Source organism: Anabrus simplex, chromosome 8 (genome assembly GCF_040414725.1).
Source record: "Anabrus simplex isolate iqAnaSimp1 chromosome 8, ASM4041472v1, whole genome shotgun sequence".
In the NCBI taxonomy this organism is placed as follows: Eukaryota; Metazoa; Arthropoda; class Insecta; order Orthoptera; family Tettigoniidae; genus Anabrus; species Anabrus simplex.
Window position 1 is genome coordinate 52,138,974 of NC_090272.1, and position 25,619 is coordinate 52,164,592.

Consider the following 25,619-nt stretch of genomic DNA (forward strand, 5'->3'; position numbering starts at 1 on the left):
TTGCTTGCCTGGTTGGCATTAGGATTACATAAAATCAGCTTCATGGTCCGTATCGCACTTCAATAGATTCACAATGAAGTATTTATTTATTTTCCACCTAGTCGATATAATGATTGCCTAAGGCAATTTTTATTGGTCAAAAGTGGTACATGTTTCGTATATTATCAACATCTTCAGCCACATAACACAGTTTAGATGAAAAATATAAAATTGACAAAGTAATGCTTTAGAGGAAGTGTCCTTGAAATTAACATAAGATTGACAAGATTAAAACAAACAAATAACTCAAGAGAAAATATATAAATTATTTCTACAATAGAAAGCAGTCGTCAAGGAAACACTTGTACAATATTCCATAGAGAAATTGTCCTAATAAATATTCTTTTCTTAATAATCCATGAAAAAAGATCAATTTATAAATTAAAAATTATACATTTTATAAGTAATTATCGAAATGAAGAAATCCTGATATCACAGTGCGGCTCTTATTATTAATGTAGATGAAAATATAACTAATTCCTAGTTGTCAAATCTTATTAAGCCTGCTTTCCTTTGGAACAGTAACTCCTGTCATTCTTTCACAGTTTTGCGCCGGGTGTAATATTGATGATGCGTTCTTCCTTGTTCTTGCACCTGAGGAGGAGGAGGAGGAGCGGGGGATATAGGTGTGTCAAGAACTTCCTTGCTGTCACCTATAGCTTCAACTGAGGAGGAACAAGTTGTAGGGCTATCTGTAGGTGGAGAAATTCCAATTCTTTTTTCTTGATCCTTCTCAAGCATTTTCAAATATACTAGAATTTGATAATATAATGGATTCTTATATTCTACAGCCTCATTAAGGTTATCATTTTTCTTTACAAGTTGGTCTAGATGAATGTACAGGTCTTCATATGTGTTCATTAAGCTGCCCTTTTTTAACTTTTTTATGATGGTCAGGTCTTGTTCTATGTTTGTAAATTTATGACCTGTGGCAGTCATGTGTGAACCCATTGCTGAGAATCTTCTATGTTTTTCAGCATTCACATGTTCCAAATATCTAACTTTAAAATTGCGGCCAGATTGTCCTATGTATGTGTTCTTACATTCAAAGCATGTGAGTTTATATATACCGGAATCAAAAAATTTATCTTTTTCCGAGAGATTTATTGTATCATGGTTGAAAATACTATGTTTCATGTTGTTATTGGTGGAAAATGCAATTTTGAAATTTTTTCTTTTAAATAAATTTGTTATTACATGAATGTTTGGATTATTATATGTGAACTTGATATATTTTTCAGTTTTACTAGGTTCGACTGCTAATTTAGATTGTTGCTTCTCCGAAAATTTATTAATTATTTTATCAATCATGTTATTGTTGAAACCATTCAAGAGGGCTTGTCGGATAAACAACAGTTCTTTATTCCTTTCAGATTTGGATAAAGGAATACTAAACGCTCTGTTAATGTAACTATAATATGCTGATCTTTTCTGTGCCTCAGGGTGTAACGAGTTGTTCTTGATAGTGGTCAGTGTGAAAGTGGATTTTCTGTGTATTTTGAAAGAAAATCCTTTTTCTTCTCTTGTTGTGACTATGTCCAGAAAATTCAGTGATTTTTCAACTTCTTCTTCTAAAGTGAATTTTATATTGAAATTAGTAAGCATACCAGAAATTGAAGATTTTATTAATGTTTTAAAATTCGTGTTAAATCAAAATTATTTTACGTTTAATAATAAAATTTACCAACAAAAAGGACTTTCAATGGGAGCCCCAGCATCAGGAATATTGGCTTTATATACTTAGACTATTTGGAACACACGAAAATTATTAATCAAATAGAGGGTTTGGATTTTTGGACACGTTATGTGGACGATGTTTACGCTATAATAGATAACAGACTCACCGATAGCAATAAAGTTTTAAATATATTGAATAATTTGGATTCCAATATAAAATTCACTTTAGAAGAAGAAGTTGAAAAATCACTGAATTTTCTGGACATAGTCACAACAAGAGAAGAAAAAGGATTTTCTTTCAAAATACACAGAAAATCCACTTTCACACTGACCACTATCAAGAACAACTCGTTACACCCTGAGGCACAGAAAAGATCAGCATATTATAGTTACATTAACAGAGCGTTTAGTATTCCTTTATCCAAATCTGAAAGGAATAAAGAACTGTTGTTTATCCGACAACAAGCCCTCTTGAATGGTTTCAACAATAACATGATTGATAAAATAATTAATAAATTTTCGGAGAAGCAACAATCTAAATTAGCAGTCGAACCTAGTAAAACTGAAAAATATATCAAGTTCACATATAATAATCCAAACATTCATGTAATAACAAATTTATTTAAAAGAAAAAATTTCAAAATTGCATTTTCCACCAATAACAACATGAAACATAGTATTTTCAACCATGATACAATAAATCTCTCGGAAAAAGATAAATTTTTTGATTCCGGTATATATAAACTCACATGCTTTGAATGTAAGAACACATACATAGGACAATCTGGCCGCAATTTTAAAGTTAGATATTTGGAACATGTGAATGCTGAAAAACATAGAAGATTCTCAGCAATGGGTTCACACATGACTGCCACAGGTCATAAATTTACAAACATAGAACAAGACCTGACCATCATAATAAAGTTAAAAAAGGGCAGCTTAATGAACACATATGAAGACCTGTACATTCATCTAGACCAACTTGTAAAGAAAAATGATAACCTTAATGAGGCTGTAGAATATAAGAATCCATTATATTATCAAATTCTAGTATATTTGAAAATGCTTGAGAAGGATCAAGAAAAAAGAATTGGAATTTCTCCACCTACAGATAGCCCTACAACTTGTTCCTCCTCAGTTGAAGCTATAGGTGACAGCAAGGAAGTTCTTGACACACCTATATCCCCCGCTCCTCCTCCTCCTCCTCAGGTGCAAGAACAAGGAAGAACGCATCATCAATATTACACCCGGCGCAAAACTGTGAAAGAATGACAGGAGTTACTGTTCCAAAGGAAAGCAGGCTTAATAAGATTTGACAACTAGGAATTAGTTATATTTTCATCTACATTAATAATAAGAGCCGCACTGTGATATCAGGATTTCTTCATTTCGATAATTACTTATAAAATGTATAATTTTTAATTTATAAATTGATCTTTTTTCATGGATTATTAAGAAAAGAATATTTATTAGGACAATTTCTCTATGGAATATTGTACAAGTGTTTCCTTGATGACTGCTTTCTATTGTAGAAATAATTTATATATTTTCTCTTGAGTTATTTGTTTGTTTTAATCTTGTCAATCTTATGTTAATTTCAAGGACACTTCCTCTAAAGCATTACTTTGTCAATTTTATATTTTTCATCTAAACTGTGTTATGTGGCTGAAGATGTTGATAATATACGAAACATGTACCACTTTTGACCAATAAAAATTGCCTTAGGCAATCATTGTATCGACTAGGTGGAAAATAAATAAATACTTCATTGTGAATCTCAATAGCTGCAGTCGCTTAAGTGCGGCCAGTATCCAGTAATCGGGAGATAGTGGGTTCGAGCCCCACTGTCGGCAGCCCTGAAGATGGTTTTCCGTGGTTTCCCATTTTCACACCAGGCAAATGCCGGAGCTGTACCTTAATTAAGGCCACGGTCGCTTCCTTCCACTTCCTAGGCCTCTCCTATCCCATCGTCGCCATAAGACCTATCTGTGTCGGTACGACGTAAAGCAAATAGCAAAAAATGTCTTTGTAAGATCAAGAAGAATTTAGAATTGTCATTTGTCTGTTATCCATTGCTAGCAGAATGTCGTTAGTTACTTTTACTAATGCTGTGTTGGTACTGCAATTCGATCTAAACCCTGATTGATTTCTGTCGAGTAAGTTATGATGTAAGAGAGAGTCTGTCATTTGTTTGTGTACTAGTTTCTCCGGTACTTTTGCTAGTACAGGGAGGATACAAACAGGGCGGTAATCGTCAAGGGTTATGGGGGTACTGTTTTTTGGCAAGGGTCGGCTGATGGCATTTTTCCAGTTCTCAGGAAAGATTCCTGTCATAAGAGAGGTGTTAATGATGTGTGTTATTGTAGAAAGAATGATGTCTAGAATTTTTCATAAAAGGTACAGGTTTATTCCATCGTGTCCAATAGACCCTGATTTTATGTCATTGAGGGCGTTTACATCACGTGGAGTCATATGAGAGAAGTAGATATTCTGTCAATAGTGCCTCTCTTGGTATTTCCGTTCATCTGGACGTTTCTTGAGCTAAAATAATCACTCAGATCATCCAAAGGTCCCTTACAGTTACTATTCTTTGTCTTTGTTTTATTTAGACCCATATCGCGGAGAGTTTTCCATACAACAGCAGAGTTATGTATCTTTAAAATTTCGTACGAGTAGCGTATTTTAGCGTTTCTTATCATTTGCGTTGTTTTATTTCGGAGTCTTTTATAATTCTCAAAATTTTCTTGTGCTGGATGTTTCATTTAGTCCACTTCTATCTATTCAGCGACCAAGGTGACGTACTTTAAGTTGTTAACGGACATTACACGAAAATGTGCAGGGGCCGTCCTGCATAAAGTACATCTCCTGATATATTTGTAGTGGCACGTCTTCTGAGAGAACAGGGAACGTGGTGCGTAAAAATTGCCTGTAGGCCTCCCATGTCAGGTGATTGGGAAGTACAAAGGGTCGCAGCAAGCACTCACCAAGGATGCCGGCCCAAGTTTTGATGGTGAACCTCTGCAACAGTGACATGTGGATTGATATCTGCCCATATGTGCTGGTTATAGAATGCCATCGCTTGTGAACGTTGCCTCATTGGAGTATAATACCAACACTGGAAAATTTGGCCATGGAATGCACTCTTGGAGCAACGACTGGCAGAACATTAGTCATGCAGGAAAATCTGCTGGTGCTGGGGCTTGGACCCACTGTAGGTGGTTCGGATACAGTTCGAGTTGGTTTTATCGCAGAAGTTACCAGATACTGACATGAGGAAGGTGCATCTGTCTACCTAAACTCCATGCGCTGACGTGAGGATTCTGGTGTACAGCCTCGAGAACATCTTGAATAGTGGCAGGGAAAGTGGATCTTGGCTGTCCTTCGGTGCCAGGTGCAAGTGTAAAGTTGCCATGTTCACGTAGGCGGCAATGGACACATTTAAAACTTTTACTATTAGGGCAATGACTATTTGGATATTGTTCTTGGTAGAAACGACGTGCCTCCACGTGTTTACATCCGCTGACCCATACACAAAATGCATGTCCGCAGTCTCAACATTGGAAAACCTGTACATTGCCTGGGAAACAACACAGCTGAATGAGTAATTGCACTCACAATCAACTTCAGTAGTTGCTAAGAAACTTAAGAATCGTACGAACACCCATAGTACGTCAATAGCAGCAATCAATCCTCTAACCTGTTTCCAGGAATCCAAATGTTCATGTTGTCCCCATCCTATTTGTTTGGAAACCACCGTACCCGTTTTGCAAGTGTTAACAGACTCCGTTCAGCATTGGTCTTTTTAGCAATGATTGGTACAGTTGATTAGTGTTAAATTAGTGTCACACCATGGAAGTGCAACAAACATGTCAGGTCATGGCATTTGATGGTCTGATAGACAGGTAGTGTCTGATATCTCAGAAAATACGCATTTCCGGACACATGTATATACACTTTTTTTTCCTTCTCCGTACGTGAGGAATCTGTTCCTTTCATTATGCCGTGTTTTTCTAAAACACCCTGTATGTATGTTCTTTCTTAAATTTTAAGCATTCTTATATACTGATGTGCCATTGCATTATGACCACCTGCCCAATAATGTGTTGGACTACCTATAGCTTGCAGAACTATGGCTACTTTGCAAGGCATTAATTCTGTGAGGTGGTGGAACAGTTGCGGCAATTGGGAGTTAGAGTGAGGGGGGACAAAAAATTGTAACAGACAACAAAAAGTATTCGGGTTTGTGGGGTATAGTGGGCAGGGGTTATACACATCAAAACTGAGAGGGCAAAAAGCTGCACTATGGTAAGTTTCTGTTATGCTCTCTGAACGAATTTTGACAGAGATGTAGAGGTTGACAGTTTACCAACCTAAGTGCAGTAATAATAGCTTTTTATGATTTTGACTCAATACCATACAATAAAACTTTCACCAAAGGCAAGATATTACACATGTATTACAATTAAATAGAAGTATGGCGTGACTGTACAATTAAAAATCATGTAGTATTCGACTACACACTAAGAAACTAACAGACACTAAAGAGACTGATGAATGCGCGTGGCAAGCGGGTGAATCATATCTCAGTGTCCATGACCTTGGCAAAAAAATATACCCATGCTACCCTTGCTCCCAGCAGATGCAAAGTCACCACCACTTGCTGTGGCACTATACATATCAGTTACTCATGACGAACAACATTTTGTGCATATTTCTGCTATTGTCTTAACAGCTAATTCTTTCCTTTATTTTCTTTAATTACTAACAAAAGAAAATAAAGGAAAGAATTAGCTGTTAAGACAATAGGGCTTTTACAAATGTTTTTTTTAAATAATTCCTGTAATTATTCCTATTTTCAGCTGCCTGAAATGGAATAAAAATGTAATGTTTTCTTCACGAAGTGAGGGAGTGACTGCCCCCCCCCCCTTTCCCCCCAATTGCCATTTCTGTGGTGGAAGGTATTGTGGGGCATCTTACACTGCAAGCACAACAGTAAGTCTTCCAGTTGTTGAACACTTGGGGTGGTAGTGATGTAACGTGAACCCACTTCTCCTAGTTGAACCACAAATGTTCAGTTGGGTTCACATCCGGGTTATTTGGGGGCCACGGCATTAAAACAAGTTCACTGTTGTGTTTCTCAAACCAGTCCTTCAAATTCCTGGCAGTGTGGCATGATGTGTTATCCTACTGGAAGTGGTTAACATAGGTAAGGACTCTGTTGATGTGAACAGATGAACTTGTAAACTTAAAAGCTTTCCAGTCTGATGTTTTTCTTTCTTTTTACAGGTATGTTATAGTGTAATATTTATATTGAAATTGTATGTTCGGCAGACTGGAAAGCTTTTAAGTTTACATTTAAACTGAGGCAACACTGTAAAGTATGGCTTCCTTGTTAACAGATGAACTTGGTTCCCAATGTCCTGATACTTGTCCAGTGGACCAGTGCCGTTCTGGGGTGGAGACATGAGATGCCATTGTTGTCCCTCCAGGGCAAAATGAATGCTCCCCACTACAGGGATAACATTCTCTAACCCATCATTGAATCGTTTCATCAACATTTCTGGGAAGAATTCAAGTTTATGTATAAAAAGTTTGCATCCATCGTGCAGGCATCGTCAATAATTTCATCAGTCGTGTCGGTATTACCTGTCTGGATTGGCCTCTATGTTTCCCTGATATCTATCCTGTGGTACATGCTTAGGATGCTTAGGATCGATTGAAAAGAGCTGTGCAAACATGTTCTGCCCCACCACAAAATCTATGGGAATTATGCAGGATTGCCACTGAAGAACGGGATAAATTAGACCAGCAGTGGTTAAATGACCTGGTGGACAGCATGCCACGTAAGGTGCAGCCTGCATTCATGCAAGGGGACATGTTAACTTGTCTGAATGAGGTTACTACATAATGGTCTCTTATCTCAAGAAAAGCAATTTGTGTTTCTGTTAGCTTACAGTCGAAGTGATTTGTTTGGTTTTGGTTATCAATAAGTAAACTGCACCTTTCAAAGTGCCATTTAAACATTGTATGGAATGCCTTAGAACTTTTGTTTGGTGGGTGATGCAAAACTTTTTTTGATATGTGTAAATAAAATAAAATCTTACTTTCAAAGGAGGCAAGGATTTCATCTAGGTTAAAGATAAGATCAAAATAAGGGATATGCTTGTAATAGAAGAAAGTAATACCAAATAACAGAGGGTGAATATTGTACTTGAATCTTCTAATTTACAAAGTTGTGATCATTTCTATTCTTCTAAATAAATTTTTCTACTTACAGGTTACAAACACTAAAAATTGTTATGAATATAAATTATTACATACACATTCTAATCACAACATGTTTGTTGACAGAGTTTAATAGTTTTATAAGAATTCACTTATAAACAAAAAAATAAAAAGACCTATAAATGTGTCCCTGTTCATAAAATGACACTTCACAAAGATAAAAATGAACAATCATATTTACATTTTGTGTTGGAAACATACCGTACATTAATTCAGATTCTGAAGATAATTCACCTCTTTTGGCATAGTAGTCTAATATCATAATGATAAATAAATAACAAATATATATAACATAACAACTGTTTTATATAAAATGGAATCACGCAAACAATTTCCTTAAGGATGTTTGTTTACTTTGTTGTTTTATTTAGACTAGTACCTTATATTTTCTGTAGTGGTAGAGTACTTTTAATAAATTGCCAGCACAGCAAATAGAACTCAGGTCTTTTCTTCTGGTATAAATCACTTTTACAATATTCACACACAATAAATTACATTTCTGTTCATATTTTAATAATAATCTTTTGGTATATGTACATATATCTTTGGACATATTTCATACGTAATAATATTAGAGTATACCATACATTTTAGAATGTCTCTTCGAAGATAATCTGTATTGCTCTTCAACTGTTCATAATGCAAAGTGTTAGGAATGTCTTTTGTTTTTCACTTCTTTTGACTGAAATAATAACAAATTAAATAATATACAAAATACTATTCATTCATATAATAAAATTAGTTTAATTTACCACTGCTGATAGTGTGTTTAATAAAATAATCATACTAAGTACACTCTTATGATCATTATTTTGATCTCCATCGTGATTTAAAGCTTCCATCATATAGTCTTTAAAGATTCCAGATATGAAGCTGGTAACTGCTATGTGCATAATTTCTCAGTAATTACCTTGAGATACTGGTCTTTCTTTAGCACTGTTAGGTTGAGTATTAGAGATTACCATAACCCAGAAGTTGATTTGATCTCTTCTACACTGTATAAAAAATTACATTACATTTACTTGAAGTAATACATAGAACATAATTTTCAAAATGCTCCTATTCTAGGTTGTAAGGAAATGCTTTCACAGACATAGAAGTTTATCTACAAAAGAGCCTAATATTTTTTTGTGGCCAAATGGCAATAATTTAAGAGATGTTCTAGGTTACTGGAAAGTTTTTTACTAAAACAGATGTCCATTCTTCAAATGTTCATTTGCATATCAAGGAACCTTTGGAATGGTAATCTGATACTGAGAAATAAGTACCTATTTCTTTCTACTAGCCTCCTATGTACACTATCACATTCTATAATTTGGCTACAGCTATAATATTTAGGTTTATTATATAATGAGGAGTTATTTTAGGGGGAAATGAATCATTATCATCGTCAAACAATTTTTCAGCATGTACATGTATTTACTCAATATCATTCTAAAGGTTCATTTCAACCAATATCTGAATATGTTTATAATGAGGTTATGGTCTCCAAATCTCAAATGTACTAAAAGTATTAAAAAGAAGTGCAATTCTGATACTATCCCTTAAATAATTGCAAGTTTCATACTTCACCGTATTAAATTTTTATGTGAAAAAATGTGATTATTTGTTTCACTAATTAAATTGACTGCTGATCAAAAGGTCAAATGCCAAGGAGTAGAGATGGGAATTTTTCTTGTATGAGAGTCTCAAGGCCTGCAGCGAAAGTCTCGAGAATCTCATGTAACACCTGTCAAATCAAAGTGAATAGTGCTCTCTGCATGCCTGTCCAAACCACAACATGTTCCTTATTCACATTTTTGGTTAATCTGTCATAACACATAACTTTTTAGAATTTCTTGCCTGTAGGGTAGGTACTTGGTCAGTCACAAAAATGATATGAAGAAGAACAGAACATAATTTAAGCTACAAATGCAGCCTGCAAAGTACAAGAGCTACCAGCTAATGCTTGACTACATTGAAATGTATCGTAGAGTGTGGCTCTTCAAATGGTTAACCGTGCTTGATATATGTTTGCTGTAGAACTCTTACAGCAGTAACAAATATTACGTTGAACTTCATTTTCTAGGACTTCTGTTAAATACTCCTAGGTTCATGATTTTTTGTGTGTGCTTTAAATATTACATTCAATAAATTATCAGCAGAAGGGTGCAATCTCACCAATCCACTATAAATTGAAAGTTCAGGCTTGAACATAATGACAGGTTCTGTTATCCGCCTTGTGTGTGAATTGACTGCAGAAAAATCAGACCTCCTACCACCTTTCCTTCTCTGGTTCACCGCGATATTATGGCATGTGTTCGCTGTCTGTGCACCACACACTTACTCTTTCTCAAGAGCTCTACTGATACGGCCACGTCACAGAAAACTCTTGCCACCGTTGAGTCAAGAAGAGACCAAGGATGCCCAAGAGCAATGTGGTGGCAAACAGCTGAAGCCACCTTAAAGAAGGACATTGTGTTGGGCTAGTTACAGAAGCACGGTGAATACTCTATTCAGATCAGAAGAGCTGACCTTGTGTGATATTTGGACTTTTATATGGCCAGGAAAGAAGTATTGGAACAGCAGAGCTCTCTGCTTTGGTCACAATCTCAAAATGTTTTCGTATGAATAGTACTTTCCTTAAAGTGAGTGGTAGTCAATCTCTGATATTCCATGTTCGCATATAATTCATTCACTTGAAAGAAATTGTAAGTTGCATAATGTATCAGTATTTTTTAATTTAAATAATTCTCTCCCCAAGAGTCCAATGAAGTAATTTTTTAAAAAAATTTTGGATTGTAGATATAGTTTTTGGTTACCAATATGTTGTAAAGTTGTAAATTGCATGAATTTGAAAGAATGAATGATAACCTGTCTGGAGAGTGGGAAACCATGAGTCAGTACCAATAATTGTTGTTAATCTCTTCACTACTTTGAAGTATACTAAGTAGGGTTTCTAGCATCACCTTATCCCAGGAACAGACCTAGAAAGGGCAGTCAGGGTCTGAAACAACAGAGGATGATAGTTTTACTGACCAGTCATTGCTTGCTTGATCTCAAGTATTTTGTTTCTTTGATAAAATTTCTAATATCATCTAATATCCTGATCTTCATTATAGTTTTCTCATTAAACTTGTAGCCTTTTTACTAATTTATGAGAAAGTTGGCTGAATGTTTCGGGCTGTTAGCTTGCAATGGGGAGATGGTGGATTCATACTCGACTGTCTGCAGCCCTGAAGATGGTTTTCCGTCATTTTCCATTTTCATACCTAGCCACATTTGCTTTCTTCCCAGTCCTAGCCCTGTTCAATCCCATCGTCACGAAGTTGGTGGGACGTGGAACCAGTAAGGGAAAAATATCATTTTTGAATCATTTTCAAACAATACCTCAAAATTAACAATCTTACAATCATAATACTGTTTTACTTATACTTGCTTCAAATATCTGAATTTTTTAATATGGTACCATATAATTATCTTGGTTTAAGGAAATTAACATGTGGTAAGAATTATTTATAATTATGGTATGGAAGATTTTGATTATATCAATGGTTTATAGCCATGAAAACTTGCTCTTCAGTAAAAATAGTTAATTATTTTCTAATAACATGCTATAATCTCTACATAATTATACCTAGTTATTATCAGTTTCACCATTTCTTCAACTATCCTTATGATCTACAACATATTTGAATACCCTGCCAACAATCACGTGCAGTTGAAATGGGACTGACTACAAACACTAGCTAAATTACAACAAGAAACACTCTACTACAATGCTTTTTTATCTGATATATACAAATGTGTTACACCTTACCCAAACTACATCAAGTCTTGTAAGTTATCACTCTTTAATAGAGGCACACACTGTTCCCAGCTAATGTTTCCCATTTCTAACTTTTAGGGACATTTTACACATTTTTTAGGGTTTCTTAAAAGAATATATTCATTCTTTTCAGTACTAGAATAAATTAACCCATTGTCAAAGTCACAAAACTTGGAGACATGTTATATGTTGAGATCTATTTTGTAAATATGAAATGCTGCTAAATGGGCTACATCTTAATAGGACTGGATTTCTAAATGGGCAAATGAGGTATGTATCTAGGGATTCCTTTATGGAGGGGCACACAAAATAGAAAAATATCCAAGGAAGAACAAATAATAATGTAGTACTGTATAGGCAGTTTTAAAAAATTCTGGTATCTGTTGGGTGTTTGTTTATAATATTGTAGGAATTCTTGTTTCTGTATACAGAAACTGTTTGATTATGAATTAGGTAGGGAGCTGCTAAGGCACTGAAAAAAAAAAAAAAAAAAAAACTGGCCTAGTGACCCAATATTTTAATGCAATAAAGAAGAATTATTCTGCTAACAGAGATAAGAACTTCATTGACCAGTACAAAATACATTCTGAAAGTTATTTCTCAATTAAAATTGATAACATTTATCATGGTTCCAATTTAGTACTGCAGTACATAGTAGTGATGGGTAGTCTGAGATGGGTTCTCCAGATTTCTCAAGATGAGCTCAAGCACTGTTCTTCGTGATGAATTTCAAGAGATCTTGAGAGCGTTGTCCTTGCATTGTATGGCAAGCAGCATGTCGTAGACCTACAGGTAGATGGAGCTGAATCTCGTTTGTACGGAGTGTGCGAATAGCTAACCATGGGCTTTCTCCATTACATAAATACGTGCTAAAAAGTTACTAGGCCGTTAATTTCTATCAAGGTCTCTTATTGACGCAGTATAATAAGGATATGCATTCTGGAACTGTATGCAGTGGTAAGTACACGAATAAGTAGGCTAAGTGCAGAAACTGGCTCTTACTGTAGGTGTATATCATTACTGCTCATAATTTATCAGATCCCACATTCAATATCCATTTGACCCGTACTTATGTTTACCGACATGTCATGCAATGTGTAATTCTGTCTAATTGTACATGACAACTTTAAGATGATATCTGAAACACAACATAACTCGTGGACGTAAGATTATTTTGAAGAGATGCTGCATCTGTGTTATTTGTTCAAAAGAAGTAAAATACATCAGCAAAAATACTTCTGGGATGATCCTGCACCGACAAACATATAATATCACTGAAGGAAAATCATCACAAAGAACACCTCCGGCCCAGTCTGTATCACAGGAATCTACCCTGTCGACAACAATTGCGAGGTATCCAGGTAGGTGGACATCCTATCTATAGTTATTCACAAATTGTACAGGTTATTCAGCTAACACCTCAAATAACTCATGAACTGTTTAAGATGCTGATATTCTGTTTTCACTTCCGTTAATGCTTTTTAGGTGGTCGTAGTTGAAAATGAAGTACTCTTCCAGGCTTTTGACTAAATTTATTGGCAAACACGTTTCCATATGAGAGCGTTATTACACGCAATAACTGCTGATGACATGCTATCAAGCTTAGACTTTCAGTTACTGGGATGTTGCACAGGTTGCAGCACAGGAGAATTGGTCTCGAGATTCTCACGAGAGTCTCTAGATCTCTGACATCAAATCCTGAGAGTCTCAAGCGAGAGCATTGCCCATCACTACTACATAGCTTGCTATTGCATTGTGTACATAAACTATATGGTTATTTCAGACTGATTGCTGCTTCATGAACCATAGTTATAAATTTTGTATATTTTAGATAATATTCTTTTGGATTTATCCTTTACTTTTCACAAAGGTTTTGCTAAACGACTAACCACAACTGTTCTGATAATGGCAAAGGTCAGCTGTTGTGGTTCACATAAGAGGAAGCTGAGCAAAGTCTTCCCAAATGAAAAGTTTCCCTGCAGTTTGTCTTGTTTCACATGATATAAATACAAATATCTATTATTTGGGGCTGTGCCAGTATATGTTTTTTGTTGTTGTTTACCTATCAGTTTTGTATAAAACGTAAGTCCATACTTGTCAATTACTTTTTGCCATTACAATGTAATGGTGACACTGATGATGAAGTGTGAGGAAGAAAAGGTGTGACCTGGTTATGATGGAAAGAAATTACATGAGTCTTGTATGACAAGAAAATGCTGATTTAATTTAAGTCTAAGATCTACAGAATCAACAATTTGCCCAGTGGCACTACATGGAATCTGCTGAGCGCTGCCTCCATGCATTGGAGATGTGGATGGCCCTTTGGTCACTTGAAGTCTCCCTACTCAGCCATGAATGAATGACGAAATAAGACAGCAGATGGATATCGTGCCTGTCATTGATAAGATGAGAGAGAGAAGTCTCCAGTGGTTTTTGTGTAGTTTGCCACTTTTATCATTGCTGTTCACTACTTAGAGGCAGATAGCTAACATTCTCGTGGTCAACTATCCCGGCGTTGGATTGAACTCGGTCAACACAGATATGAATATCACGGCCTCCATCAGGAATATGCATGTGATAATGCTAAATCAACGAGTTCAAAATCAGAATACTCTACCCCGCACTGTACTGGGACGCTTAGAAGACGATTATTGGAGAAATGGAAATTTTTCTTTTTCTACTTTTCTTTTTACATTGTAACAGGGCTGTATGTAGACTTCTATGTTAATCCATTAAACCTAAAATATCAATCAGACAGAATGAATTTACTTAGAACAATTCGGCATTCTAATTATGATATTCAGTCATAAAATGCTGTATCTCTATTCACATACAATTCTTATTCCAGACTCTTCTGTTTACAATGAACTTTCTTAACTTTTGCAACATGTTATATTTTTTGTTCCATTCAAATGGGATGGTCAAAGCATTCCTGATAAACTGGAATGTCCACCCTAATAGAACTGAGTGAGTGCTTGCTTCATATGAATGCAGGATAAACCTCCAGCCGGGTGTAAATGGAATTGGTCTGAAGAGACAGAATATGTATATATTTTTTTTAAATCGCAACCTATATGAGAAGCAAACTGAGGTGTAAGTGTTCAGAGTCTGGAAAAAAAAAAAATCTTCAGCTTATCCCAGGTAATTTTGGGGTCGCTAGAGCCACCTTGACTCATTTTTGGTTTTGGCCTGTGTTTTAGGCTGATCACCTTCCTGATGTCATATGATTTTTCAACTGCACTCTGGATCTATCAAGATTCACACCTTGGGAATCCAGCAGCTTGGCCACTGTGTTAATGATGCCCCAATAATAATAATAATAATAATAATAATAATAATAATAATAATAATAATAATAATGATGGTGATGATGATAACTAAATCTGGTCACAAGAATGCAAAAAAAAAAAAAAAAAAATTCAGCAAGAGGATAAAGATATTTTGGTCAAAGAAGAAAGTGATCACATCTGCTAAATAAGGTCAATTAAACTTCCCAGTTGAGTATAACAATGTAAAAATAATAACAATATTCTAAATGCTATGACAAGGATGAAGTGAAGACCTCTCTGGTTAAATTTTTTAAATAAAAGTGAAATGCACACAATGTGCAGATAATAACAAACAAGATTTACTTTTATGTAAAAGTGTCAGTGAGCATGTAAATTTCTCAATCACATCTGTCATTTACTGATAAAATATGTTTTGATTATAATAATGTGTTCTTGTTTTATGCAAACAATGGGTTAAAATTTATTACAGATCCTTTTATGAAAAGTTTTGTAAAAATATATTCAAAATTCCAAGATGTTTTATTTTAATGTCACTGCGGAAATACACAGTGAATTTTTGTTTGGCACATGTCTCGTAGATATATTACTAATATTTCCATAACATATAGGGATGTAGCAAAATATAGAGTATTTCCAAGGCAGACAAAATGTTTGGTCTTAGGAAGGAACACAGCATTGTAGAAAAGATTTAAATTAACAACTCACTTATCCATAAGGTTTGAAAGTACCATGTGGTCTATTTGGTTTATTAACATTGGATTACTTGTGTGTCTTGGAAGTATGGCAATAAAATAGAAGTATTTGTAAGTTCAATTTCATTCCTGATACCTGAAGACTATTTCAGAACAATTCTATGTAATGATAACAGTTCCATAATGTTACTTCAAACATCAAGAGTTGTTAGATTTGTTTAATTTTTTAAGAGAATTTATTAATACTTTATCAAGAGAAATATGTTCATGATCATGTTTCCTCTATTTGCTGGGATATCCGCAAGAAAATTTCTTTTGGTCCAGCAGCCAATGTTGTTGCTTACTTAGCACCACCCGGGGGACACGTGTAGGGCACTTTAAGGTTATACCTACGGATGTGGGCTGCTTCAAACCCTGACCAGCTAGGATTGATATCTGACCCTTGTAGGAAACTTGCTGGGTTCAACTTGCCAAAAAGTATCTGGGCTTCGTTGAACAGGGTGCAGACTGGTCTTGAAAGATGCAACTTCTAGCTCCACAAGTGGGGAAAAATTTCCAGCCCTCATTGCGACTGCGGTGACGTGGCTCAGACAGTCCACCATGTTGTAATGATGGCCCACTTTGGAGCTTCCAGGGAGGATACCACAAACTTCATGCGGCAAGTGAAGAGGCAGTGAATTGGCTAAATTCTCTGGACATTAAATTATAAGTGAACTACTATTGATTGATCCTTTGTCCGATTGTTGTTTTTATCTACTTTAAGTGTATATAGTTTCTCTGTACCCTCTATATGCCATATGAAATAAATAAAAATAGAAATGTGGCCAGTGAAGTCTTAGTGATGATCTAATTCCCTGGTGTAACCTAGGTGCAGTTCATAAGACAAGTCCATGTAAGGATTAAAAAAAAGGAAAAAAAAAAACTCTCTTTGTTAAATAAGATGGTGAATTGTGGCACAAGATTGGAAGACAATGATTTCTTGTGGAAGTTTGAGATATCACCTACATCTTCGCTAATATCACAGTAGACTAATATAACAAAGTTACATATAAGCCAAGTCATCTCCGTACAAGCCATGAAGGCCCTTAGAGTGGTGGAAGGTAAAGGCTTCCAGTATCCGTTACCTTGGCACTTTATGGGGTGGAGTGGTTACCTCTATGCCCAGCCGCCTTTGCCCCCAGGAATTAACCTGGTACTCATTTTTGGTGTAGGCTGAACGAACCTCAGGGCCATGTACACCTCCGGGAGTGGAAATCTCGTTTCTTAAATTTTACGACTTCCTGACGGGGATTAGAACCCACGTTCTTCCAGGCGAACCGAGCATGCCTTTACCGCCTCAGCCAGGCAGCCCTTCTATATAACAAAGTGACATATAGCATATCAGTTATTAAATATGTATTGTAACTGGAGTATCTTTTGTAATTTTCCATAATCATTTAGTATTCTGAAACTTTTAAAAGTAATGGAACAAATATGTGTTGAATGGAGCCCAGAAGATACGCAAAATGCTTTTTTATGTGGGTGGATATATCGAACTGTCACATAGAAACAAACCTGTTTCTGTACATTTAGGAATGGTAGGACCAGTTATTTTTTTGCCTATTTTAGTTTCTGTAGCCTATTTGATAGATTAATACCTTTTTTGCCTTTTTTAAGTTGTGGATATTTTTTGCTGTTATTTATGTATTAAAATTAATCAATGAAAAGAAATAAATATATAATTCCAATGTACTGTATTAATAATAAAGAAAACTCATTTTAACTTACTAGATAAAAAATAACATTTACACAAACAATATTTTCATATTACACAAATTTCTACCAAAAAGTCCACAAGCCAAATGGCTCAAATCTCTATGATCTGACACCATGGTTAGTAGGTTCAAGACCTGTTGGTGGAAAAGAATTTCACCATCAGAATGTTGGCCATCAATTTCTAATCCAAGTCCAAATTCTGTTCCAAACCTCTCCGCAGAGTTCATATGGAGTGAGGGCACATGACAGTTGGTGGTGATTCGTCTGTTGGGTGGGAGACATTAAGCCTTGAGCGGACCCCTTGGTATTATTGGACAGGATTAGGCTATGGGCCGATACCGGTTTTCACCCTCTCCCTATCTCGTTATCACTCACACATACACAATGTGTAGGTTGCCTATGAGAGTCAACTAAAAGACCTGCACAAGACCTTTCCAGCTAATTTATGAAAATTCATGTTACCATTTCTGCTGCTTTCCTGTGCCAAATAAATAAACCAACAAACATTTAGATACTGGACCTTATTTCTTATCTGTGCATTTTTTTTTTTTTTTTTTTGCCATATGCTAAGTTTAGAAGTGACACCTCCAGATGATGAAGAGTGGTTTTATATTATAATGAGTAGCAATTACAAAAATGTACAGAAATCCTCTGAAATAGCCTTTGTAACTATACCCATTTCCACTGTAGTATTTTAATATGTTTTGATTTAGGAAATTTTAAAACTAAAAATAATGAAAAAGGACCACATGGGAAGAGAAAGGGGAAAAAATATGCAACACAGTTTCCTTATTTTCATGTCATACATTCAGTCAAACTGAAAATTTTTATCATTCCCACAGACCCTAACATGGAACTCCTCTTGCATTCAAAGAACTTACTGTAGTACCCTCTTTATCTTGTATCTGTGTCACTGAGAGATTGAAATTATACTATAAAATAGTGTAGAAATAGTGTTTGTCATGGAAGAAAGCTTTTCTTTCTATTATTTCCTGATCACAATTTGTTGCATGAAACATCCTGAAGGGCATGTTCAAGCCAGTTATTGAATTTAATGATAACTGGAGTGTATATTATTATTTTTACAATGGTTTAGCATTCTAAAACTTAGAAAGCTATAGCCTTTCTACCCCTTCATCTTCATTTCCTTCTAGTCTGAGACTTTCTGATTCACTAGTGTCCAGTTGAATTTCGGCAGCGCTAGAGGAGTTTTCTTCATCTTCAGGATGGAATGTTTCATGCAGTTTTGCAGACTGGTCTTCTAAACTCCTCTTGAGTCCTTCGATAGTGTGAACCAACATTTGACGACGAAGTAGAGATAGCTGCTTTTGACACTGAGCTTTGTCGTCGAGCCTACGCCTGTCCTCTTCCTGAGCTTCACGCACTTTAGCTTCCACTTCGAGTCGTTCACGACGAAGCTGCTCTAACTTCTCCTTTAGACTTCCTTTACCACCTTTTTCATCTGTCAACAAACAATTACACCATGTGCAGGTGCCACAAGATTAGATTAAATTGAGATTCATGACAAGTTTAGAGTAAATAAATTTCTATTAATTCTTGTTTCACTAACAAATAAGGAGTGTAGATTAAGAGAAGAACTATATGACTTCCATCCAGGAATTACAAGAGTAGTGTTCTGAATGCTAGGAGGATTTAGCGATTGCTTTCCTGGAGACAAAGAAAACATATGACAGTGTATGCAGAGACCAAGTCCAGGAAGTCCTGCAAATTAAATGATCAAGTAAGAAAATGCCAATAAAGGCTTTCACAGTTACATAAGAAAGATCACAGCAGTTTTGGATTATTAGGCCATGTGTATGTGCAGTGTTTTGCCTACATTGTGCCATTTGGGCTCGTCAGTTGGACTGGCATGCCTTTCCAGTTTTGTTTTTTTTAATTTTTTTTTTTACAATTGGTTTTATTAAGAGATAAGAATTTCATATTGTTCTGTACCGAAGTGAGTTCAATAAAGTTAAAAGAAGGTATATAATGGTTCCATCTTTCAATACTATTAAAATAAGAAATGTAAGATTACATTCCTAATTAATTAAAATTGGTACCTGTTTCGACCAGTATTCGTGGTCATCATCAGTCAGTTACAAATAAGTGTAAAACAATGCATAGAAAAATAAAATGTGAAGTTTAAATAATTCTGTTTGGTTTCTGCTATTAAAGCACTAAAACCTTTAAGGAGCACTGTGCTTTGAAATATGCATCTTATTTGTGTTTTTTTGTTATATTTCAACGCACAGTGCTCCTTAAAGATTATAGTGCTTCACTAGCAGAAACCAAACAGAACTATTTAAACTTCGCATTTTATTTTTCTATGCATTGTTTTACACTTGTTTGTAATTGATTGATGATGACCATGAATACTGGTCGAAACAGGTACCAATTTTAATTAACTTAATATTGAAATGGCTTTATGTCACACTGACAGAGATAAGTCTTATGGCGATGAAGGGATAGGAGAGGGAAGGAAGCATCCATGGCCTTAATTAAGGTACAGCCCCAGCATTTTCCTGGTGTGAAAATGAGAAACCACAGAAAACCATCTTCAGAACTAGCGACAATGGGGCTTGAACCCACTATTTCCTGAATGCAAGCTCACATCTGTGCGCCCCTAATTGTATGGCCAATTCACTTAGTAATGTGCTTAACAGTGGCAGCCTGTTTAACAGTTGTGCTGACTTAGCAAATAATGATTGCTAGCTTGTTAAGGAAGAATAATTCTCTATTATATAAAAAATAAAATTGTCCTCTCTATAGATGTACACTGTGAGTCAAGGCACACCAGTCCAACAGATGTCTGGCTCCATGGTAAATGGTTAGCAAGCTGGCCTTTGGTCACAGGGGTCCCAGGTTCGATTGTCGGTAGGGCCGGGAATTTTAACCATAATTGGTTAATTCCGCTGGCACAGGAGCTGGGTGTATGTGTTGTCTTCATCATCATTTGAACCTCATCATCGCACGCAGGTCATCTATGGGCGTCAAATCAAAAGACATGCATGTGGCGAGCTGAACTTGTACTCGGACAGTCCCGGCTCTAAAAGCTATACGCCATTTCATTTCGGTCCAGCCGACAAGCCCAAATGGCATGCTGTGGCGAAACGCTGCACATACACGTGGCCTAACAACCCAAAATTGATGTGATTTTTTCTGCTTTAAGTAATGGAAGGTTAAAAATAACAGGTTGAAGCAATAAGGTATAGCCAAACTTTCCAGACACATTCCTCACATTTAGAAGAAGAAAATATAGGCATGGGTCCGGAAGCGCTGTATTTCCACGTTAGAACTCATTTTCTACAACTCTACTTAGTATATTAATCATGGGAAACAGATCAGTGCTTCCCCTGCGGGTGGGAGACGCAGGCGAAGAATACACCCATGGTATCCCCTGCCTGTTGTAAGAGGTGACTAAAAGGGGCGACCAAGGGACGATCGAATTAGAACAATGAGACTACTTTTAATTAGTACCACCATGCAGGGAACGCCATGGGTCGCTTTTACTTGCGCATAGTACCACTATGTTGGGTACACAATAGGTTTGTGATTAGTAGTGATAGTGTGTGAATCAGGGTGGGTTTTGCAGTACCTGTGATTAGTACCATTGTATGGGCGACACCATGGGTCTGCCTTGCCTATGATTAGTACCCACTATGTGAGGAATACTACGGGATAATACGAGTCCCTGTGATTAGTACATCTATGTGAGGAACACCATAGGTCTGTGTTACATGTGCGTATTACATTATCTGTGAGTAGTACCATAATGTGTGGAATGCCGCGAATCTACGCTACTTTGACTAGTACCACAACATGACAAATACCGTGATTCTACTTTCCTAGCGATAAGTATCATTATGAGGGGCCGATGACCTGTATTTTGGACTCCTTTACACAACAAGCATCATCAGTTCAGTTGCTGAGGAAAATTTACCAGCTCACTAATGATTATCAACTGACATCTCTTATTGGCATTCTCCTGCAGAATAGAAGATTCCAAATCTCTCTCTATGGTAAGAAGAGCAGATGGCACATACTAAAGAACGGTTTACCTCAAGGCAGTGTGCTAGCCCCTGTGCTCTTTAATATTTACACTAATGATCAGCCGATAACAGAACATACCAGGCTTTTCATCTATGCTGACGATACTGCAGTAGCTGCCCAAGGAAAGACATTTGAAGAGGTGGAGGGAAAGTTGACTTCTGCACTCGATACTCTTGGCTCTTAATATGAAGACAGTCATCTAAAAAGCCAAATCCCAACAAGACTCAGGTGTGTGCATTTCACTCAAGGAATAGAGAAGCTCAGCGGGAACTGGACATTACACGGCAAGGCAAATGACTAGAACATTGTCCAACACCTGTGTATCTAGGTGTTACTCTTGACCGAACACTGTCCTTCCAGAAACATTGCCACAACACCAGGCTGAAAGTTAGTTCACGGAACAATATTTTGAGAAAGTTCACAGCCACCACCTGGGGAGCAAGCCCTCACATCCTGAGAACCTCTGCTCTTGCTTTATGTGTGTCTGCTGCAGAGTACGCTTCACCTGTGTGGAGTGCATCCACTCACACCAAGCAGGTTGACATTGCAATCAACGAGACCGTACGAATCTTGTCGGGATGTCCGAAGCCAACGCCAGTTAACAAACTCTACCCGATTGTTGGAATAGCTCCCCCCACTATCAGAAGGGCTGTTGCTGCTGATTCAGAGAGGACAAAGCAGACTAATGATTCTTGCCGTCCACTGCATAATCACCAGGCTGTAGTCTGTCAAATGAAGTCGAGAAATAGCTTCATCACCAGGACTCAACCACTGGTAGGAACATCGGAGTCTAACCGCATCACCAGGTGGAAGAGCATGCTGCCGTCTGATATCCCTGCAAAGAAACAGCTAGCTCCAGGAAATGACTTGCCCTACCCTATTTGGAGATCACTTAATCGTCTTAGGGTGGGCGTCTCTCTTTGCAAGACCAACATGCAAAAATGGGTCATACTTCCAGCTGATGGAGACGCATCCTGTGAGTGTAGTGTAACACAAGATCCGAACCATCTGCTCATCTGTCCTCTACTAGAACAACCCTGCACTACACAGGACCTGATCGAGGTGAACAACAAGGCCATCGGAGTTGCTACATTTTGGAACGCTGACCGGACACAGAATGATGATGATCAATTCAGGAATGTGCTTTAGAAGCAGTCCCTTGGTCAGTAATACTATTGTTTAACACTAGTTCCTGGGAATGTGGGGTATTGCGAGTCGGATCCACTGATTGTTTTGAATTCGTATCCATCCATTTTTCGTTATCACGTTTTGAATTCTGGTCAGTGGATGGTTTTGGACTTTTAAATTGTTATTACATTTCGTCTCATTTTGTACCATTAGAGACCGATGACCTAGGTGTTAGGCCCATTAAAACAACAAGCATCATCATATCAGCGCATTCAGATTCAATGCGACAGTTTGTTGGTGCATGTATGAATGCTAACGGAGGATATTTTTAACATTTCATGTGGTGTGCTGGTACATTCTGTTCCTGTGTGTTTCCCATTATTAATGTACTATGTAAAGTTGTAGAAAATGAGTTTTACATGGAAATAAATTGTTTTTTTACCCATGTTCATGTGACATATTTTTTTCATGTGTGAGGAATGTGTCATAGAAGTTAGGCTATTACAAACTGTATATGAGATAAATAAGGGCTGAGTGTGGTTCAAACTGAGAATATATCACAGAAAGAGAAAGTCTGGAAGGGAATTGCACAGGGTAGTATAATCGGTCTGTTACTTTTCTTAATATACGCAAATGATTTAGGGAACAATATAACATCGAAAATAAGATTGTATGCAGATGACATAATTGTTTATAGGGAAATAAATAACATTGAGGATTGTTCAGAATTACAAAGGGACCTTGACAGTATCCAGGAATGGGTTGAAGAAAATAATATGAAGATTAATGGAGCCAAATCAACTGTTACAACTTTTACAAACAGGAGCTTTAAAACTGAATTTGAATATACTTTGGATGAGGTAGTTATCCCAAAAGATGGCAAGTGCAAATACTTAGGTGTGAGATTTGAAAGTAATTTGCACTGGAAGGGTCATGTTGATGACGTTGTTGGGAAAGCATACAGATCGTTACATGTCATAATGAGGCTACTTAAAGGATGCAACAAGAATTAAAAGAAAAATGTTACTTAAGTATGGTTCGTCCATTATTGGAATATGCAAACAGTGTTTGGGATCCTCACCAAGAATACCTAATAAAAGAACTAGATGGTGTGCAGAGGAAAGCAGCAAGGTTTGTAACAGGGGATTTCAGGAGAAAGAGTAGTGTATCAGAAATGTTAAAGGAACTTGGGTGGGAAACTTTAAGTAAGAGAAGGGAGAAAAGTAGACTTATAGGATTATATAGAGCCTATACAGGAGAAGCAGCATGGGGAGATATCCGTGAGAGGCTTCGGTTGGAAAATAATTATATTGGTAGAACTGACCACAAGTACAAAATTAGAAGGAATTTTAGCAGAAGCGATTGGGGTAAATTTTCTTTCATTGGGAAGGGCGTGAAGGAGTGGAACAGTTTACCAGGGGTAGTGTTTGATCCTTTTCCAAAATCTGTACAGATATTCAAGAAGAGAATAAACAACAACAGAGATAATAAATTAAATGTTAGAGGGCATTCGACCAGTGCAGGATATTGTAAATAATAAATGTGTGTGATTAAATTAATTCCATCCCCTGGTCTAAGGAGTTTGGACAGCCCAAGTAGGGGACTGCCTGTAGGGGTGAAGTACAGTGGGGACTTCGAGGGCCCTGGGACCGCTACGGTAGCTGTGAAGGCCCTTCAGGAACTCTGAAAAGTGGTGGCAAAAGGGGCTCTGGTTAAGACGCAGCAGGTCGTTATGCTACTTAGGTTCCAAAATGGGTAAAATATAAATATGTAAATAAATTCAATGTTAATTTTAATCTTATACCAGTTGTATAGTATTATTAGAAGTAATTTCACATACCGTACTGTATATGAGTTGACTATGTTTGTAAGATATTATAAGTAGAATTTTGTAAACAATATAAATTTATTAAGGATGATGTGTGTGTTTAATAGAAAAAATTATTAGCGTAAATTGTATAATATTGTATTCTAGGAAAATTTTCTTCGTCTCCTGTTAATTTAAAATTTAGTGCTTGACAATAATGTATTTTAGTGTACCATTTGCCACCGAGGTAGACACCTCATTTGCAAATAAAGAGATTTTGATTTGATTTGATTTTGGTCTCACACAAGAGTTCTACTACAGAATGAGGTAGCAAGGAATGAAGAATGTAATGTGAAGGCAACGCTATTTGCACACTATTAGGTGACAGGAAAATTGTCAGAAGAAGGTCAATCCATAGGAGATAGAGTTAAAATATATGATATGAAGTTTTCTATAAAGTAACCCATGAAGTGTTAACTATAAGATGCAAGAAACAGACTGCATATTGGAGTAACATGTCAATCAGAGAAGAAACTTTCAAATTCTTGAAAAATGTAATTGCTCTGTCAACGAGTATCCAGTTAGGATTAATCACTTGTTTCTCACAAACACATCGTGCCCACACCTGTTGAACTGTATTATGAATCTTGGTGGCAGTAAGCCTGTGACTTTTGCAGTAATTAGTACAGAGTGTAATTGAGGTACAGGTATTAAATCTCAATAGTAACTGAAAGAAAGCAAGCATTTTTAACATGATAGACTGATCATCTTCTCCCAGTTATACTCCATGTCTAGAAAATGTCAGTTTCAAGACATTGAAGGCAAAATAGACCAACAAGGAATAAAATCTATAATAACAGCTAACCACAGTAAAAACAAAAGGATGCCTCTTTTTTACTTCATATTTTGTTACTTTTAATTTTCTATCCCATTCATGGGGTTAAATTTCAATTTCAGAGTTTGAAGGTCATTTTCAGAATGTAAAATTTAAGTGCAACCATATTCAAATTACACCAATGCCACAGTTCAAATTACTCGAAGTGTCACTGAGGAAACATTAAGGAAATAAATACGTAGAAATGCAGGGA

General features: G+C 36.4%; 1 protein-coding gene across 1 annotated transcript in view; it reads right to left on the reverse strand.

The window, feature by feature from the left end:
• Nucleotides 1-18,183: 18,183 nt before the first annotated feature.
• The window catches only part of LOC136879292 (uncharacterized), a 33,739-nt gene continuing 26,303 nt past the window's right edge, over nucleotides 18,184-25,619 (reverse strand). The window contains 1 exon segment of the mRNA XM_068229049.1: nucleotides 18,184-19,008. Coding sequence (XP_068085150.1) covers nucleotides 18,662-19,008 — 347 coding nt within the window. The 3' untranslated portion in view covers nucleotides 18,184-18,661.